Source organism: Bombus vosnesenskii, unplaced genomic scaffold (assembly GCF_011952255.1).
Source record: "Bombus vosnesenskii isolate JDL3184/JDL3185 unplaced genomic scaffold, Bvos_JDL3184-5_v1.1 scf7180000013285, whole genome shotgun sequence".
In the NCBI taxonomy this organism is placed as follows: domain Eukaryota; kingdom Metazoa; phylum Arthropoda; class Insecta; order Hymenoptera; family Apidae; genus Bombus; species Bombus vosnesenskii.
The window spans coordinates 194623-215307 of NW_022882938.1; the positions used below are offsets into that span (position 1 = coordinate 194623).

Consider the following 20685-nt stretch of genomic DNA (forward strand, 5'->3'; position numbering starts at 1 on the left):
TTTTAAGGAGAGCTATAGAATTACTTCATGCCTCTGTCAGACAAAGCGTTCATCCCGTGACCGCGGCTACGTTCGGCGACTGGTTGTCGCCTCGAGCCCAAGCTCATTATCACAAATCTCGAACAAATACAATTAATTACGCCTCTGATAGAATCTAGATTATGGTGTTAAGGGATTTTCCCGAAGTTCCAAAGGGAAGGCTCTGATGTCCTTTTATCTCCGACATATATATTTATTTATATTTGTGAATATAATTATATATACCAGACAGAGAGACTATTTATTTTTTGCTTTATATTAACGTATAGAAGGACAGGTTTATACATACACATAACAAGTGACTTACTTGGAGTGGGTTGTTCCTGAACCACCAAGCTACTGATATCTCTGGTAACACCGCCGATACTACTAGCTTGACACATGTAGGCTCCAGTATCGGCGTAATCAACGTTTTTAATGATGAGTTTAGTACCGTTCCCAATGATATCGTACTTATCCGGTTGATCATGGTTCAGCGCCTCGTCGTTTTTCAACCACTGCACTCGTGGAAGAGGTTCACCAGCTACGTGACATCTTACGTTTGCTTCTTCTTTCAAACGTTTTGCTTGGAATCGCGGCGTTACCCTCACTTCGGGAATAGCTAAAAAGTAATTTCGTAAAAATGATCGTTCATGCGTTAACGAATTTTGCAATATTCGTAATACTTACTGCGAATACTTAGGATATGAGTTTGAACAACGTCTTGATTTCTAACTGCATGACAAGTGTAATTTCCAGCGTGTATCAGTTGCACTTTCGTTAGATAAAGACTGCCATCGTTGAACACTCGAATCTACCGAAGAAAAAGTAATTACAGATTTATTATCGTTGAAGTATGAAAGTTCATTTGTCTATGACAATTATTAAATTATTATCGAAGTATTTATTACAAAGATATGTAAAAGGGGAGTGGTCGTCTTTTTTTAAGAAATTGTTACTTGTTCATTGTACCTCAGGTTCGTTTAGCGTTTCTAAATCAGCCCCGTTGCGTCGCCACACTAACGGAGGTGGCGGTGTTCCCGTGACATCGCATTTGATTTCCACATTATCGCTTACCCTCGCGGATATGTGGTTTATCTCGAGGGACTTGTCCAGAGATACCACCGAGACACCTATGAACGATTGCGCTAGTTTAAAAGATACTATACGTATGTAAAGATTTTAATTCTATACAAATGCACGTATCTTGGCTTTCGTTATTAAATGAAAAATATCTTGAACCTTTAAAAAGATGAAAACTTGTGGCTACAATGGTTAGATCGAGTAGTTTGAAAGAATACTTACTGTAAAGTTTGCTGAACGCCATGTAAAATTCATTCACGTTCAGTTTTCCATCGCCATCCGTATCGTCATAGCTGATCATGTGACCGAGATTGCAGCCTCTGCATAATTCTTCCAAGTCTTCGTTTTCCGCGAACTACAAATTACCATTTGTCACATAAAATACATACGACCATCGATTAAATTGATTATCATGGAGAAAGTAAAATAGAAGAAAGTTACTTGTTCTAATTCTTCGCGTTCCAAATTGCCATTATTATTCCGATCGTAGTGAGAAAACATTATACTGACAAGGTATTCTTTGCTGTGGTTATCTTGGGACATTAATCTCGCGTGATTGTAGAGCAGCAAATTATCCTGGAATGGAAGTAATATAATCGCACAACGTTCAATGATCGAATACTATAAGCGACGTTTCACTACATATCTGCTCTTGCCTTCATTATTTCGTATTCTTGATTCGAGCACTCCTTCGAGTCCGAGTCGTTCTTCTCTGGTATCAAGTTATCCTTCAAACCACCCTTCTTTCGGCTTCTGGATCTTGGGTAAGAAACGATCCTGCCCGTTTTAGGGGATGTTCTATTCATGTGTAAGGTTCTTCGAATATGAGCGTTTTCGATGTCTGGATTCAGAAAGACGAGATTTTGGATTAAAATGTGGCTCGAATTTAATCACATTAGCTCTAACATTTTACATAATTTAAATGGAATATTTTCTTCTAAAATTTGATCGACGATTTGTACTGTAATTTGTTTTACTATTTGCAACATTACACAAACAATTCATAGGGTTTGAGATTTCGATAGTAACCAGGCTGCAGAGATTTATAAAGAAATTAAAAAGTGTAGTGATACTTACATGAAATGTACATGATACGCAAAGATATATAAAATATCCATAATATAGTATTTATTAAATATTTAGTAGGTTAAATCGATTTTTGCGTAAGCTCCACTTCAATCAAAATTTCCATTAACATCCATAGTCTAATAATAAAGTAGTCTAATAATAATAATGTAGAAGAAACAATTGAAAGAATCTAAGTAGTCTGATAGATGTGTCAAAGCTAATTAGCACAAAGAGTTCGAGAATAGTTAAACAGTTAAATAGTTAGCACAAAGAGTTCGATAATAATTTGTACTGAAATAACATAAGATTTTTACCATGGTGTAGACATCGCATCAGTCTGCTTCTGGTTAACGGCGATTCAGAGTGGCAGGCAGCTTTGTGTAGCTCGCAGTGATTCGCGTAGATTTTTCCATTACTGGCGCAAACTGGTCGATGCCTTCGCGGGCATTTTCGTATGCAAACGCACACGGCGATGGTGTTGTTTTTTGGCGACAGTTCGCATTCTTTGCCGATCCCGCAATATTTTGCCACGCAAGGATCGATCGGATGTGGGCCTGTGAGAAAAATAAGGGAGACATCACGATTTCGCCATGGGCTTCGAACAACATCGAAAGCTATCCCCGAGCGATTGATTCCGCAAATACACGTGCGACTTGCTTTTTCCGATCGTTGCACGCTGGTACACGATTTCAAGTTGTCCTGAATTGAATTCGAGGCTTTGAGATCCTCGAAAATCTTCTCGCGGTTAAAGTTATTTAAATCTTTTGGCTACGAGGTAGTTCGTCCCTTTTCCTCTTTCTTTTTAGTGGTTTCGCGTTACGGAATCTGCGATCTCCTTGTCTTTGGCCTGAGTTCGTTCATCAAAGAGACTCTCTCGAATATTTTATTACCGTGGTCTTGTCCAGATTTCGAGCCCTCTTGTTACGACTTTGATAGAGAAGGGGACGCGTATTAAACAAAGAATCGCGGCTCGAAACTGGACGAGTATTTTTTTCTCTGTTTCGGGTTATTTCGAGCTTTATATGTTACACTCGTTTGACAGAGACGTAGCGTTGAATTATTGGTAAACGTCGACAGATAAATTCTGCCTGAAACTTGTTCTGGTCAACAATGCAGAATAAATATTTCATACGCGTGTTTGCCGTAATTAATACGGGTACCTGTTGTGACTGACGCTAATTAGCACTCGAATTTGTAAAATTCACGGCAAAGCTTCGAGTTATTATATCAGCGATTATAATAACATATCGACTGTCTTTGTGTTTATACAAATTCAATCGTTTTCTGATATTTAATATCGTGATATCATCGATAATTGAACCGGTTGTCGCTGTTGTGTCGAACTGCGTTTTGATTTCAATGGATATGTTCAAAGTAATCACGGGCAATATCGATATATATACACGTATTTCAATATTATTTATTTATTTTTGCGATGCGAAGTTGAGTGCAAGTCGATGCGTACAATTAAATTTACTTTCTAACCAGATAAAGTTGATATGCAATGTGCGCGTTATTTTACATAGTCGCGTTAATATTAATCCTTGGGCTTGTCCTTTACGCGATTCTAGCGGCGTATCGTTTAGTGTGAAAGAGCGAAAAACTAAAAGAGAGATCTTCCGAGGAAGAATCAAGATAACGGGAGTAACAGGAAAAGAGAATGATTACGAAGGTCTCGATAGGCGTTCAAATTTTCGGTGCGCTGACTATCACCGGCGTGGTGTTCTTTGTGGCGTTCTTTATCCTGAAAATACAGTACTTATAAATCCCTTTTCTCGAATGATGGACGACGTTTGGTTAAAACAGCATAAACAAATGGGTCTCGTTTCCGTTGCCGACGACGCTTCTTCGTTTTCCATTTTAAACGACTACCGTTCGAGGGCGAGAACGCGAAAATCTGGTCTTCGAATAGCGCCATTGTGCACTGAAAATTATACATTCATCGGAATAATCACTTAATTAAGAAATGTTGAACGAGACTCGCGGGAAAAGCAGTTGCGCTGACGAAAGAATAACGCGAAAGTTTGCTTTAGAAATTTCGTAACCACGAATAAAGCGTTCACAGTACAGATGACGGGAATGACCAGTTTCTTTTTCGCTTTTTTCTTTTTTTATTCTTGTCAGCTGTATCAAATGCACGCTGTGTGTAAACGCGTTCATTAATTTCTTCCGGCATGCCGGCCAGTTTGTTGGCTTTTCAATTTTCGTTTCTCTCGCGTGGAAGAAGAAACGACGTCTGTACGTTAATTTTGCAAAGGCTCGACTTTGTACACGTATCTTTGCTGCCTTTCTACTGCATCCGTGATGTACAACATTTTTTAATAGATCTTTTTCTTTCCTCTTATAAGACACAGCGAACGAAACGGATATTAACGAACAAAAAACGGAATAAAGTTTCACGTGGAAATTTCAAGCTATTAGATTAACCTTCGTTTCTTACTTTCAGGAAGGTATGATTCTTCAGGAAGCGAGGACCGATCGATCGATGGTGGTATCGTCATCGAAAGGCTGTCACTGTTGGAGGATGACGCATCGTAGCTCTCGGCCACAGTAAAGTCTCGGTGTCGCCTTGAGTGCTGAAAAGAATGAAAAATGCATACGTAAGAACCGCAGAGAAAACTGGGTTAAAGACGCGAGAGGGTCAAGAAACAGGTTCGTGTACGGTTGGCAGGGCGAATCGATGGAAGGCACGATCGACAGTTCAGATTAGGCACGATCGAGTTTGGAAAAAGTGCATCGTTAACGAAAATTTAGAGCAAAGCACTTTACTTATTGTCGATGATGCAGCTGGCTAGTATACATACATGTGCATTGTGTCACAGTATCATGCTCTTTCTAAGAACACAAGGAATTTCGTTCGAGTTTGACCAGGCCGGACCGACTTGCCACGAGCCGCTATTACTTTCCATTTTTATTAAAAAGTCGAACTCGGCGAGAAGAGAAGGAACGAATCGTTATTAGTAAACTTTGTTACCAAGTAATTTCTTTTGTGCTCGAGTCGTTGTTGATACAATACATCATCCGTTACGAAAATTAATCTTGTTAAAAAAACCGCTGGGAAGATGTTTCGTAAAGGGGATTGCTTCGTATTTTTACTACCAAAAGACTTTTATTTCTTATTCTTGTTAATTGTACCTTTTATTTAATTGATCGAAAATAAGGAAAAAAGAAAAAAAGAAAAAGGAAACAAATAAATTGTTTGGAGACACGATGAAATCCTTTTGTTTCTGATCTGTATTACTTCCATCCATGATTATTTCGACGAAAAATAAAGAGATCCTCGGTCTTTGACGTTCATCCGACGTTAAATTCTTGCCTGGAATGAAAGATGATAAAGTATCAATATCGAGAGACAAACACGTTGGAAAGAGGGATCGAGCATCCAGGTTTCTATCTGTTCGATTTTTCATACAGCGGAACGCCATAGGATATAGTTTGGCTGGTTGTCGCATCGTTCAGAGAAAGACAAAAAAGAAAACAGGAATTGGTTGGCGGAGATCTCAAAGCGATCGGTCAAGCTCGCCGGATACTCGGAAGTTCAGCAAGGGGTTAATATACGAAGCTGAAATATCAGAACGACATCGAAAAATATGAGTAGTTTTAGGATTCATTCATTCTCGCGACCGCGTTATTTCACGAGGAAATTTACGAGGACACCGCGGCATTCCGTATCTCCATTAGCGTCGCCTAAAATTGTTCATTCACGGAACGGGTGTTTTCAATTACTCCCTGAAATTACCGGCCGCTAGGGAGAATAACTTTTTGGGAGGGAACTTTAAGAATTAATTTAGATAGTCTGAGAACTCGTCCTTAAGAATCATTAAACTTCAAGCAGCTTCTCTCATTCTTGTGGTTGACGTTGGATCCGTTGCTTTTTTCATCAAACATATTTTCTAAACATACTCGTCTCTTCCTCGTGCCACCGCTCCGCAGATTTCGTATTTTCAAATTTTTTTTTCAATTTTAATATTTTATCTTCATCATGAGAAAAATACAGATAATGTAACTCGTACGATATTGTGACTATTTCGATATCGATCATGATACAAAAAGATCGTGTCCGTTAACGTAAGATACAACGTAAAGATCGATTAAATGGCTAAATTTTATTCAAGTATACGTTCTATTTTACCTATTAAGAATTAATATTTGATTTATAACATTTTTTACACGACGTCTGATCGATTGTATTAATATTATAGATAATATTAAGCGCGTCTAACCGCAGAAAGTTAGACTTTCACAATGTAATTATCTAAAAACAAACCACCGAAGAAAGATCTTGGTTGTAACGACACCTAATAAATCCTGTACCACTACTCGAATTCATCGAGTGATGTGCCTCTTAGTACATTTTATTTATCACACAAATTAGAGATCTGACTAGCGATTTCTGTTTCTTGTACCATTCAGCTTTCGAGCCGTATTTCATACACTTTCCTACGAAGTTTTATCAAATCGATCACCTGAACGCAAACAGCCAATTCGTTTTGGAAAAATTACGATTTCGCTCGAGGCAAGGATACATTCACACGTTCGGTAGATACGTCCGACACTGTGTCCGATCCAATTACGACCAGCTATTTCGTTGGTTTCACGACTTGCCGTATTAACGCGTGTTATTTTGGATTATCGATTAACGCTGTCAGCGTGGCCGATGCCATTGATTACAGTGCAGCCGACGGCGTATCGGGATTTTAACAATACGTTCCACGTTCGTGAAAATCGGTGCAATTTTATCGCGCGAAAGTGGAGGACTCTTCCATTTCGTTCGAACGTTCGTTGGAGGAAATTTTCAGCTCTTTGTCAAAGAAGTAATCAGTATAAGAGGCGAACTTGAAGCGAATGTAACGAAAAGGTGTTACAGGTACACGTTTGGACGTTCATTAAGAGGTAAGTTGGAGGGAACTAGTTCGGGTATTAGAAGTAACAACAGAATGTTCCTTGCCACGAAAAACGCTCGTAAGTACGCCCCTTATACGAAATTACCGTGCCATTATTTTCGCCCGAGATAATGAAATGTCGCGTACGAACGTTTCGTGTTTACCGTGGGCTTGGAACTTCTTGAACGGGGACGATAATTAATTGATAATACTATATCACTCGGACGAACCACGAGTAATAGCAGTGGGAGAAGATTATTTGCGGATGGAACGCAGTCGAGCGAAAGTTGTCTGAGAAGATCGTTAGGATCGAAATCAGAAGAACAACCAGCTATGGAAATTAGCCAGTTTGCAGCGCTCGAATTCAGTTGTCAGACGTTGTTTGCATTTACATTTATCATGGGTGTCGTGCAATCAAATCCGCTTCAGGCCGTGAAGCGAATTATCCTCGCATGTTGGAGGACGTACACGGGACAAATGCCGGCACCGATCCAACCACCTATGCGTTGGGTAAATTCTGGCACGCCGACAATTATGTTGGACTACAACGCTACACGATCCATGAGACAAGTGGTGTCTAGCATACTAGTGCACATGCATCAGAACAAACACTTCCGGTCAACATTAACGGAATGGTCAGCACAGCAGCTCGTGCAGCAATGACGGCAAGTCAGATGTCCATGCTGTGATTCCGTAGGTTCCCATAGAAGGAGAGAAACGGACTATATGGTATAACTTGGACTAGATTCTCCAGGGAATCAAAAGTAGCGAAGAAATTCTGTTCTGCTATCCCGCTGTTCTATTCTGACGATGAAGAAAGAAGGACAACGTATGTCATTCTAATGCATGGATTTGATAATATAACGCGATATGAATTGATAACACCGAGGTTGTCTCAAAGTCAAAGGATTCAAATTGGATCAATTTAGAGTTGAGAGACCTACCACAGATCGCTTTAAGATCGAGGGCTTCATGGCGAATTCAGAGTCGAGGGATTTGCCAGAAAGTATCTCAGGCTTGAGGGGACTGCCAAGGACAATCTCGGTGTTGAAAGAACCTTTCTTGGACTGCCTCAGGGTTAAGAACTTGTCATGGACTACCTAGTGGTCGAGAGACTCATCTTAATCTACCCCCAGGGTTGTGTTTCGGTCATTCCGAATTCAACGTTCCTAAACCCAAACAATACGTGGCCTTCGACCATGAGATGAGGGTAAACCATCTCAGGATACTGTAAGATGAGTCGATATACTTTGATCTCATGACGGATCTTTGGACTTTAAGATAGTCTGTAATCATCTTCTTAACTTCGAGATTCTCTGGGAATTCTTCGGTCCCAAGGTCGATTTGCGGTTTTACGATTTTAGAGGGATTTAAGATATTGTGAAAATGATATAGCATGGTTGCAAAATTTATGGGGGATTAGAGTTTCGAGTGGCGAAGCATGTAATTGGAGATATCTTTGGAGAGGCGAAGATCTTGAGTTTCGTTCAGAATTGTGCAATATCAACTTGAAGCTGTTTCTTTCTATTTTCTGCAAAAGCTTTTTTTTTAAATAAATATAAATTAATTTTTACTAATACCACAATTACAGTATAGGTTTAAAACAGGAATATGAGCAGAGTAGAATATTAATTTGCAAATAACTTTCGCAGACGAAGAATTAAATTTCATCTACAAAACGCGTACCATCCTGTGATTACATCAATAGGCGTTTTAATCCTCCCTAATTTAACCCCAGCTTTAATTTACGACCGCGCTATATCGTTTCTACATAGTATACGTCTCTCGTTCCGAGATAATTCATGATGAATTCTTTAATTTCGAAATTGCTCGATTCGTGGTCTTATTTTAAGGTAATTTGTCTTGATATAGTTTATGAAGGATTTTGATATTACATATTAAGCAGCCCAGGATTGGAATTGAATGATATCCCATTTGGATTACACCATTTTAGTGGGATTTGAATTGAGCTCAGTAATTTGGCAATACTAAATTCTACATAATCGAATATCTTTAACATTCAATTTTACGTTACGTCATCTATGTACGAGCGTATTTTATTAACTTTAGGGAAACGTGAAAATTAAGTGGAAGTAAAATGTTTAAAAAATTGTCTAAAAGTACCTTGTTAATTCTGTACGTCTCTGAGAGGTAAATTTATTCCTTCTAAATTTATCTAAACGACAACGATAAAACCGTATATTTTCGAAAATTATTATGACCTAGTATATATATTACATGAATGTAACCACAGTTTCCATTGATATATATATAAGCATAAATAATTTCAAATTAGTGACGATTGATATCAACACGCATTTCATATGTCGCGTTTATTTTGACTTTCGGGTCATTATCCAAATAACTTGCTGCCATAGAGAATGCACGCTATTTTAGTGAATCATATTTGAGTTTGATCGATTATTACCGTTACTGTAAATAGGTCAGTGTACGCTAGAATCTATTGGAAGGAACCGGTTATGCCATTTCTTGCTCGAAGAGTGGGTCGTCAGGTGAATAATGTTGAAATACGCTGGTGCATTGGGTCGCGGAATACCTTTGACAATGTCCTGACGATTCTTTGCCTATCCTTTGTGGAAGTTCTGCAGTAGAATCCCATTGTAATTGACCACATTCGGTACAGTCGGAACAGTCGGAAGGACACGTGTAAGAGGTATAAGCTAAATACACTTTATATCAATATTTTCCTTTACAACAATCGAGGAGATTCGTGGAAAGAGGCTGCATAAGATAAGAAATTTTAGTTTTAGTTTCCTAACTTTGTTCTTTTTATACTTACAAAATAAATAAGAATTTAACAAGAATTCAAGTATTTGATGATCTTATACCATACTTAAAATTCTATAACGTGTTATCTATGTTAATGTAAGATTTTAAACGAGATAATAATTCTTAGATGTTTTAATAATTTTCTAATAATATTTGAGACTTATGTCTCGTTTTAGTAAATGTTTTAACGGACGGAATGTATATATGTATGTATGTTTACCATAAACTTATGGGCACATTTTCCAGAGATCTCCTCGATTCATTTTTTTCTTTTGCGAGGGGCCAACTAAACGTAGGATTAAACGGAGGAAACGATGAATCACCGTTATTCCGTTGTTGGTCGAATTTCACGAAACAAACCCACTCGCTTTTTATTCCTTCGAGTATTCGAGCTGTTGGTAATTTCTTGCTTCTTCGTCCTGTCTACCTGCGTTCAGCTCTCGCCTTCAACGTCGATAACTTCGTGCACCACGAAGAGCAAAAAGGCGACGATGCGGGAAAAAGAATTTCGAAGGGTGCACGAGGTTGAACCATAAATCTGCTCAGTAGAATATTGTGCGTTTTCGTGGCAGACGAATAGCTAGGCTATCCTGGCTGACGGCTTAGCGTGAAACGGAACGATTTTACGTGATTCCGTCGTTTCCATGCTATTCTTTCCTCGGGTAAGCGATTTCGTGCAGAACGTCGAGGTCACGATAATTATGTTAAACGATGTATACGTAACACACAGAGGCTTCGATACTCACCTTGTAACCGGCGACAGAGACGACGTAAGTGGAGGTGATCGACAGCAGGAGGAAGTAAAGGGCTGCGATTTCAAATTTCCGTCTCATCTGGAACAAACGCGCGTATACGTTAATAGAAATGTCGCTTTTTTTCACGATTCTCGTTGCAACGATGAAGTCGATCAATCTAAATTATAGTTCCAATGTTTATCGAGTGAAACTAGTTTACACGATCCTCTATGTATAGAAGTGTAGATACAGTGATATAAGAATCGCAACATTTACGTGGCGATATATTGCAACGACCAGCAAACGCGAGCGTTTCGTTCGTTGGCAAATTTGTATTATACGATTTAATAGCTGCAGCTAGGAAGTGAAAGGTTTATTATTTATTGACCGTGGGAAGGGAAGATTCGAGTCTACGTTTATTAATTTAATCCACTTTATCTCCGCGATAAATCATCGGTCAACTCTGCGTGTCAGTCTGTTTGTAAAACGCAGTAACGATCGAGGATTCGTTGAATTTATTCGGCGGTCAGAGGTTTGCGTAATAAATGTTTATCTAGTCTGCGGTGGCTGATTTTCAATTAGCTGGCGAACAAGATCCACTTTGATTAGAATCCCTTACGATTCTCGGGGCGAAGCGTGTCCTAGAATTTAAACGCTTCCTTGCTAACCAACAATCTACCACCGAGATCTTTTCCGCCCTTTCATTTCCTTTGCTGAAACTTAATTGTTCGTGCGATATTTAATCGTTCGCTTCGTCCTCTCCTGCCCGATCTTTTTTCCGGTTGAACATCGTTTTCATAAATTGCGGGAACGAGCGTCGAGACTATTGCAACCCTGGGAACGTTTTAGAGTGTCCTTTACACGAGGGACGTTGAAATATTGGCTGAAACTGAAACGAGTCGTTCGCGGATGAATTGCCACCGCGGCATATATTCGATAAACTGGTGACACGGTTATGGCAAAGGAGAACATACATACCCGTACACGTTTCTAATCGACTTAACGCAAAGGCGATTCGCGAACTGTTCGCATTCGTGTGACCTGCTTACCATGTGCCAGGCAAATATCACGCACGGAAAATGAAGACATCAGCCGAGTATCGGGTGTATTAATTAAAAGTGCCGCTACCTGTTTTTGCTTTGAACTAGTCGGCTTCATTCGAAGCAAAAGGCTGCTTCGGGGCGAGTATGCGATTTTTTTGTCAAAAACTGTTTTCTCCGCCGAACGCTTGATCCATCGTTGAAACGCCAAGAACATTTTCAGCGGAATATGTTGCGCTGGATTATTACTATCGTACGGTGTAATCATTGAGGAAACATTGAATACATATATAAAATTATAGAAGACACGTATAAAGGTACGTATAAGGATACGCTCACTTTAAACGGAACGTCTTAAGCGTTTCAAGAAATCGTTTACACGAGTAGTATTTCAATTCGCAAATCAGAGTAAAACGAGTTGGTATTAAATGAACAATTCTTTTCGCTAACTTATTTTTCAGATTTAATATTTAGCAGCCTTTAATAGAGAATAGGCAAATGATTTTAACATTTCCACCTACCTTCTTCGACCCTTCACCTCGATAATTTAACTCAATTATCTTTGCGAACTCCTCGAATCGTTCCATCGTTCCATTCGAACGTATCACGTTTATCGATTAAAACGAATTAAAACCGCTTCGAGCCCAATGATTAAAATGAAATTTCATTCTAACGGAATCGATCAGAAACTATTTATTCGGATGTATCACGAGCTAATGTGTCCCCAAGACGAATTGTAATCCTCGGTGGTTGGAGGATGTGAAGATTGAGCCTTTCGCGGTTAGATACTAAATTTTTCTCACGTACGCGCCATATAACGTTTCAGGTGAAAAATGAATTTTCCTTAACCGTATTCCCTGGTATACGGGATGCTTTATTTAGCCTGTTTAATCCGCGCGCGTGAAGCGGAAGATAAATCCGACGACGTCTCACAGCCAGAAGTCGTAAATCGAGCGTCTCGACGCTGGCCAGAAAAGAGAGATCGTTCCGTTGTCGTTCGGGATCGCTCCTGGCATAGGTTCTCCGCCCTTTCTGAATTCATTCCCGGCTTTTCAATTCGAAGACAAATAGCTTTGATAAAGGCGGAAATATATATTGTTATTGGCCAAGAGGAGGCCCAGCACGTTCCCCGCTCGGCAGTATATTTGAAAAACGTTTATACGGGCAAACGATTGGCTCGCTGTAAATCCTCGCGTCGATCCTCCTCGGCGGAGATTCTTATTACTTTCTCTAGACGAGTAAGAGCAGAAGCCATTCTAACGAATAAGAACGGGCTCGATCGATTCCGGCGGGCTTCGAGAGTTGCACGCGCGTTGCTTTCGCGTTTCCCACTCCGTGTCGCGGTTCTTTCACGTCGGGACGATTTTCAAAGTTACGCGCCGGAACGACGAGGGTCGGATCGTTTCGATGTTCCGGGGTCTTATCTTTAAAGCCACGGCGAATCCTCGCTTTCGGATCGCTTAAGTAAGTCCTTTTCGGTCCGTTTAGCATTCTGATTTCCGACGAGTTTTATAAACCCCCTCCATCCTTAAACTCCGTTTTATCGCGGGGAAATTGAAACGCGATTGAAAAAGTTCCAGGCTTGCTTACGCTACTGATTTTTACCTCCCTCCCCCCTCCGTTCACCTCGTCACCGTATTTTTATTTCCTAATTGAACGCTTGATGAGGAATGATTTTGGTGAGAAAATTAGTAGGATGAATCGATGTACCAACATTAGCTTTTATGATATGGCCAAGATCGAATTAAAGTAGCAAGTAGCGATACCGATTGAGGCACAGTTCCCCAGGGTCGTATATAGCATCCTACTTTTCTCGATAAGAAGCAAACCACAACTAAAGTGTGCTTTATGTAGTAGTTTTAAATAAGGTCTTGAAGCATTATCTAAGGAACTTTGTCTTTTTATCGATTCAACGTAATATAAATTTTGATTTGTGACTTTATCGGTCATTGTAATGTTTGTACAATATTTATTAATTTATTGTTTCCTTAGTATCGAGAGTAATAGGTTTAACCGCTTCACTTGATATTGGCTATTGGCAAATGAACTTCTCCTTTATAATTTTACAACTTACGTCAAACACCGTACTCAGATGACTTATATAGCTTGAAAAATTTGCTTGTAAAGTTCCATTTCCTTTATCACCATATTTGCTATTATCATGTAAACGAATTCATTACGATTGTGGTAACTTGGTAAGAGTACTCAAACGAATAGATAACATTAATTTAACGTAAGAGAGCAAGTAATGCAGCATTTGCAACCATCGTTGCATGTGTGAGAATCAAGATTTGAAATCGATAATTCTACAGCTGTACATGTCCTCGTGTACCTCATTAAAGAATAGTCGACTCAAATCCGAAGATACAGTGAAACATTAGACGATGGCAGGGTGGTGGTGCATTCCAGGTTAAGCGTCGCTCGTCGGGAGTTCACGGAAGGATGGATGAGTAAAAGCACATTTTTCACACGGGCTTCTAAATAATTCCTGTGCCTTCAATTTCTATGAGTGCCTGGAGCTACCTCCTCTACCACTAGTACTATCACTACTACTCCTTCATCGCAACTACTGGCCATGGACAATATCCATTCTGTGGTCAATCAGTGGTCACTACTGGTCAGTAGGTAGTCACTTTCTCCAAAATCGATTCCAACATTCACCATATATAGTTGGCTATTGTGTCCACATTTCTAAGGATTCTCTTCTGATTGCAACTGGTTCCATGGACCGTATCCGTCTGCGATCAATGATGGAAAATAATCTATCATCTTCTACAGTTCCCCAATCAGTAAATATTTTCATTGAAGTTCACTTCATCGATGAAATTGTAATTTAAAGGAATCTTCTACATTTACAAAAGCAAGGGTTTGAAATTCTAAAGAAAATCGTAACAACAGAAGAACCATAGAAAAGTGTAAAACTAAGAAATGGAATTTTTGCAATAAAAAGAAGGACATTATAAAAGATACTATAATAACAAGTTGGATTAACGAAGAAGTAGCAACGCAAGGACACGAAGAACGGTTAAAACGTTAAAAAAGTAACGCAATTCTTTAAAAAGTAACAGTAATTCTTTAAAAAGGAAAAGGAATAACATCAGACCATAGGGAAAAGTGAAGTTTGCACGAATAAAAACACACCAGGCAGATACCAAGAAGTTTGAAATTCCAACGCGAGAACACGGCACGATAAACCAGGAATGAATTCCGAAACCTGTATAATTGATTTTTCGTCCTTACTAAATTAGAGAACGAAGAAACTAGGTTAGATTCGTTCGCCAAGATGAACCATGAATTGAATACGAATAATCATTTGTAGGATTCTTTCCGATGAAGCATATCTCCTCGTCAATGAGAAACGGATTCAAATGTGTCACCAATACGTACTCGAACGAAGTTCTCACGTTCTTCTTCGTTTTCACAGAGTTGCTTTGCCTTCGTAGATCGAAGTATCCTTTTCCATCTTTGCGCGGCGCGGCGGCTTAATCACGAAAGCTCACGGTGTCTCTAATTTACATCCCGTATCTTTGTCCCGTTTAAAAAAGCTCGGCCACCGGAAGACGAATTGCATGGCTCTGTAATTATTCGAAGAAAGAGAAACTGTGGACGGTAGAAGCCAGAGTGTAGCGAGAGAACGGCTGATATTTTTTCAAGAGACGAATGTAGAAGAGGAAATGCTAAGGGGTGGAGAAGCCCGACGACCGGAGACGGAGGAGCTGGCTGGAATGGTTTATTGCGTGTGGAGATAATGGGACGATGCGGGGTTTTGCCTCAGTTTCTGTCTTCAATATCGTCCTAAGAATCCAGCTATATTGTCCTACGATACGTTGTCTGGCAGCTTATTAATACAATCGTTTTAATATCGTCGTGATAAGTGTTAAAAAGAAAAGATAGATTCCTTGGGGGTCGTGAAGTGTTCACTGGATGTTCGTCGTAGTTTAACATTTTTAATTGAGGATTTTCAGCGCACTAATAGAAAAATATCTCAAGTGGATTTTGTCAAATTTATTGGAACGTTAAGGGGCTAAAGATGTTTCTTCTATGGCTGGGAAAGTGGGCTCTAAAAAAAGGTTGGGAAACGTTACAATAGATTCAATTTGATTCATTGTATGTTTATCTTCGATAACGAGTACGAACAAATACAATTCTCTTCCATTGAAGTTCCACTTGGCAAAACAATTTAACGTTTTACTAGGGACCCAAACATAAAAAGCAGTTATGTGTTATTTAAATACACAAGGTAGGCTGCACTGTTTATTTCTGCCTAGACTGTACCTACGAGCAGCGAGGCCAACTGAGCTTTATTCTTGTGGTTTTAAATTGCTGCTCGGCCAACGGGTCCTTCTATTAATCGCGTCCGAAAAAATATTCCATGGGCTGTGGATGTTGGTCCGTTGTTGCTCGATCTCTCGTACACCTGCGACTCCGTCGATCGATGTTCTACGGGATTAACTTGGCCAGCGTTTTTTAACCGATTTACTCGATATTTGCTTATCAATTATTTACGACAGCGCGTTTCACTCTTCTTTTTTTATTTATTACATCGATGCTGTGAATAAACACGGTTCGATGTTTGTTCTAACTGAAAATTCAGAAATACTAGGTTTTGGTTGGAAGTAAAATAATGTAGATTTTTTATAATACTAAAAAAAACATTTTCAAATGGTTTATACGTGACGCTTTACGATAAAATCGTTTTATAAGAAGGGTGTTCCGTACCTAAAAAACTCTCGATCCTTTTCTGAGTTTAAAAATCCCTTATTCTCAAAATATGACATTTTCTTTAAATAGAAGAATTCTTTAAATAAAAGAAATATAAAGAGAAACGTTAGTAAGTTAAGTAATTTCTATATTCACATTACTTTCTCATTAACCTACTATTTTAGAAAGGGCTACGATTGAAAGTAGAGTCAAACGAGCATCGCTATATACATATAAACTATTATCATCCTTCTAAGCCTCCGTGTTAGCACATTACGATATATTTCTCGTAATTATCGTGCACGAGAGCTATACTACGTACCATGTATGCTAGCTATTTGGGTGCACTTTTAAATTGTATTAATTTTGAACGAAACATCGAATGTCTGAACGTGCAAAACTTGTAGTTACCATAATTGAAGTGCGTCGTCGGACTATGTGAATATATCGATACAGTCTGCAACGGTGAAACTCGTGAGCGCAAATATTTTGAAGCAGCAGCAGCTGTTGCTCGAGTGCCGCTCATTAAGCCGGAAGCAGCTTGGAATTTGGCGTCGTTTAAGAAACATCGGCGGAATTTCTCTGTTATCGCATTACGCAACCGCGATTACCATTATTCACGAGTCCATAAGCCTATGAAAGCACCGACTGCCGAATATTTGGACTGCATTAATTGCCGAAGGTAGGTCAAGCACCAGTCGAATTTGCAATCGCTCTAGTTGCACCGGTCGATCGGAAATGACGGCCGGGATGACGAGTGTTCTGACATTTCATTCTTTCACTAGAAAATGCTTCGGCATACGCATAGAATCGAGAGCAATAAACGTATTCGAACTTCGAACAATCAATGGCACGTTTGATTCGATTGGGAGATTATTTAGAACTGGGTTTTGAAGGATTTTGTGGAGATATATCAAGAGAAAGTTTTATTGTATATTATAAATACTATTTTGGCTGTTAATATAATATTAGAACTACTAAATTTGTTAGACAGGTAGTTTGCCACGCTTTTTCATATATTAATAACATATACGATTTAAAGGAAAAATGAATGCCTATAAAATTTTGAGATCAGAATTTGATTATATATAGTCAATGTACTATTTCAACTATAATTATCTGTAATATATCTATCTAAATTATATCTGCAATATATTTCAGTATACGATAGAAACTGGTTGTTCTAGTATTAAATTGGACTGGTGTGATAAAAATAGTCTTTGTGCTTCTTCTCAAAGTACTCTCTATCCCTATATCTTCACGTTGTATATGCGTTTCCCATTTTTCAAAACAGCGTGACAATTGATCTTTTGTCAAGATGCTCAGCAGGTCCACAGTTTTCTTTCACTGCGAAGAGTTAAAGTCGATATCCATTGAAACGTTTTTTATTTGTGAGAAGAAAAAAAGGCGCAGAGTGCCAATATTGAAGCACTTGAAATGCATTTATGAATCAAAACTGAAATGGAGCTATGCATCAATGGAGCCTCTGCATGAGGCATTCTCACTGCATGATTCCAGCAAATCAATTAGTAGTATTCAATCGAAACAAAATTCGCTTGTGAATTGAATAGTGAATCAAGTTGAAATCTTTATTTAATGCTTCATTTCTACTCTTATTAAAGTTATAGTATTCTTACGACACGCAGTTTTACTACCCACTAACCAGAATAAAGTATAAAACACATTATAATATATGTCACATGACTGATTTATTGATCAACGCCCAGCTAAAACCGTTGTATCTAGAAACGTAAAATTTGAGCAGTATACTGCTTATGCGACGTAGGCATGTGATAAGAATTTTGGAAATACTCATCCCAACGGGATAGAAGTGAGATAAAATTTTTTTAAAAGAATGCCATATTCCACGAGTTGTTAAAATTGGTTACGTAAAGTTCAGCATGTGAACTTCTCACTAAAAATGGGCAAATACGCGTGTGAGCATTTTTCGAAATTCAATCTGTATAGAGATATGTATGATTGTATATATTGTTCATATATGATGCACATATATAATAAAAGGGGTATATGTTCTTTTCTCGAATGATAACTGTAACTTACTTCTATGTTCACTGAAGCTGGAGATTTGAGATTCGGTAAACAAATCACTTATTGAAAATAAACAAGCACGTATGTGAGCGTTTTTCGAAGTTGAACCCTTATGGAAATGAAAAAGGTAAGTTGTTTTCTGAAAAAATAACCGTATATCCAATAGCTAGGGGATTTGGGATTATATATTATACAGGAAATAAACTTGTCATTAAAAATAAACAAACCCGTGTTTAAGCATTTTTCGATATTCAAATCCTAAATGATGATCAAACAGAGGGTAATAAGCATAAATTGCTATAAAAACAAATACCGTGCAGGCAAAGCTGCGTGCGAGCAGCTGTGTTATAAACACAATACATGTATGTGTACCAAAAACTAGATGTACTCAATGATTTCCAGCATCGATTTATTCAGGAATAACTTTTATTTATTGCTTCACGTATCAGCTTCGTAAAATATCAATTCGAAAGCACCTTGTGCATATACGATGCGCCGAAAAAATATCAGAAATATAAATTTACACATATTAATATTTCTATATATTAATCGCATGATCCTGTCCATTGCTTCTCGAAAGCTTCTTGCCGTGCCACTGAAATTTGAGCAATTTGTCAGTTTCAATAGTGTCCGTTCGTTCCAAATACCCACTGACGTAGCTAGTTCGACCGAATGATCAGCAGCAGCCGCCTCATACTTGCATCGCGATGTTGCACGGTATGATTTGCGGGTGCAATCTGCCGAAATGTCGACATGCGACGATTAGCACGCGAATAATCGTTAAGCTTGACTGTCGCGCGGAAGGTTTGCAACGGGCTGGTTGTTCCTTTCATCGCCGGTGCTGTCGAAACTAAGGTAAAGTTCGATGATTCGACGATCCGTGTTCTGTAATTAATTCAATTCGTCGTTTAATCGCGTTCTTTCACATGTTTTGGGTGTTCAAGTTCTCAAAGAATCAACGTTAAATAGGTCTTATCTCCGAGTACCGAGCACCTTGAATTTACGTAATCAGGGCGCTCCTATTCAATTCAAATTCAATCAGACCGAGGGAACGCGTTTTATTTCGCAATCGCCGCGTCAAGGCTGAATTAACCGTGTCAGCAATTTATATTTCGCTCCTCGACCTATCGTCGGCCACCATTAGCGATCGCGAAAACGGCGGCCCGCTGAAAGAGCGATTTATGGTAGCTCGATTAAAAGCGTCAGATAGCGTCACTCACAAGTCGAACTTCTCGCTTTTTTCCGGGTATTAGCGGATCTATTTAATCGATCAGATGAAGGGTGCCGGTTGAATTCCTTATCGGCGTGCATCATTTTTATCGGAAAAGGGCGAGTGGATATTTTGAATGAAACGTAAAAACGTAACTACGATGGGATAAAGTCAAGCAAAAGAGGAAATGTTTTTTTAAAGGAAAAAGAAGACACACGCGGCACGCCATTCTTATTTTTGCGCAAGAATAGCGTTAATATTCTAACAATTGTTAATTTCTCCTCTTTTGTGTCATAGTAATAAACAGTTCTTTGAAAAGCCGATGCGAAAATGTTACGAAACGCTGTGAAATTTTTCTCTGCGATGCGCCTCGTTGCATCGCGGACGGATTAACGGTAAAAAGGATGCGCTAAATGACATTTAGCTTTTTCTTTTCACGCGTGTTACGTCATATTCATCCGCGTCGTGCCGCCACGCTTATTGCGTTTCGGCTTACTAGACTTTCTTCGTTGGAAGGGCGCGATTACGACATTTTTTTCTCCACGTCGAATGTAGTCTGAACGACTGAACTGATGCGCGATTTACGATATTACTCTTAGGGTAAGATCGTTCCCGGCATGGCCAATAAATTACGTCCGTGTTTTCGCGCATTCGCTGTATCTATAAATTGCTCGTGTTTCGCCGATTTTTACCTCGGCTGTTCGCTATCTATTTCCGTCGTTAATACGATTTCTCCGCCCTCGAGCGGTGCCCCCTCCTTCTACCTCGTGCTCTTTTTTCCCCCCATTGTTGTTCCCGTTGTTTTATTTTCTGCCACGCCACGCCCTGATGTTCCGTATTCTTCGACCAAATATTTTTAATGGCGTTCCCACCTACCGAACCAGAGACCGGGGTTTGTTTCTCGAGTACTTTTAGTGTGCTGCAAACAACTCACGGATGCAACGGGCACAAAAAGCGGTACGGTCAGCGAGAGATCGACATGGAGCCGTTGTTTCCATCCAGACATTATCGATAATACCATAAATTTACGTTCGTTTAATCTAACGCAAGCAGGGGAGAAACGAATGGAACGAAGAATAAAGACGAAAAAGCAGATAGCAGAGATTAAA

The 20685-nt window shown here is 39.1% G+C and overlaps 1 protein-coding gene across 1 annotated transcript in view; it reads right to left on the reverse strand.

Annotated features, from left to right (window-relative positions):
- LOC117232273 (follistatin-related protein 5-like) overlaps positions 1 to 20685 on the reverse strand; it is a 47033-nt gene that overhangs the window by 3430 nt on the left and 22918 nt on the right. The window contains exons 2-10 of the mRNA XM_033491561.1: positions 10589 to 10675; positions 4610 to 4745; positions 2484 to 2723; positions 1758 to 1942; positions 1543 to 1677; positions 1324 to 1456; positions 991 to 1151; positions 709 to 832; positions 347 to 640 (exon numbers count right to left, since the gene is read on the reverse strand). Coding sequence (XP_033347452.1) covers positions 347 to 640; positions 709 to 832; positions 991 to 1151; positions 1324 to 1456; positions 1543 to 1677; positions 1758 to 1942; positions 2484 to 2723; positions 4610 to 4745; positions 10589 to 10675 — 1495 coding nt within the window. The remainder of the gene's footprint in view (positions 1 to 346; positions 641 to 708; positions 833 to 990; positions 1152 to 1323; positions 1457 to 1542; positions 1678 to 1757; positions 1943 to 2483; positions 2724 to 4609; positions 4746 to 10588; positions 10676 to 20685) is intronic.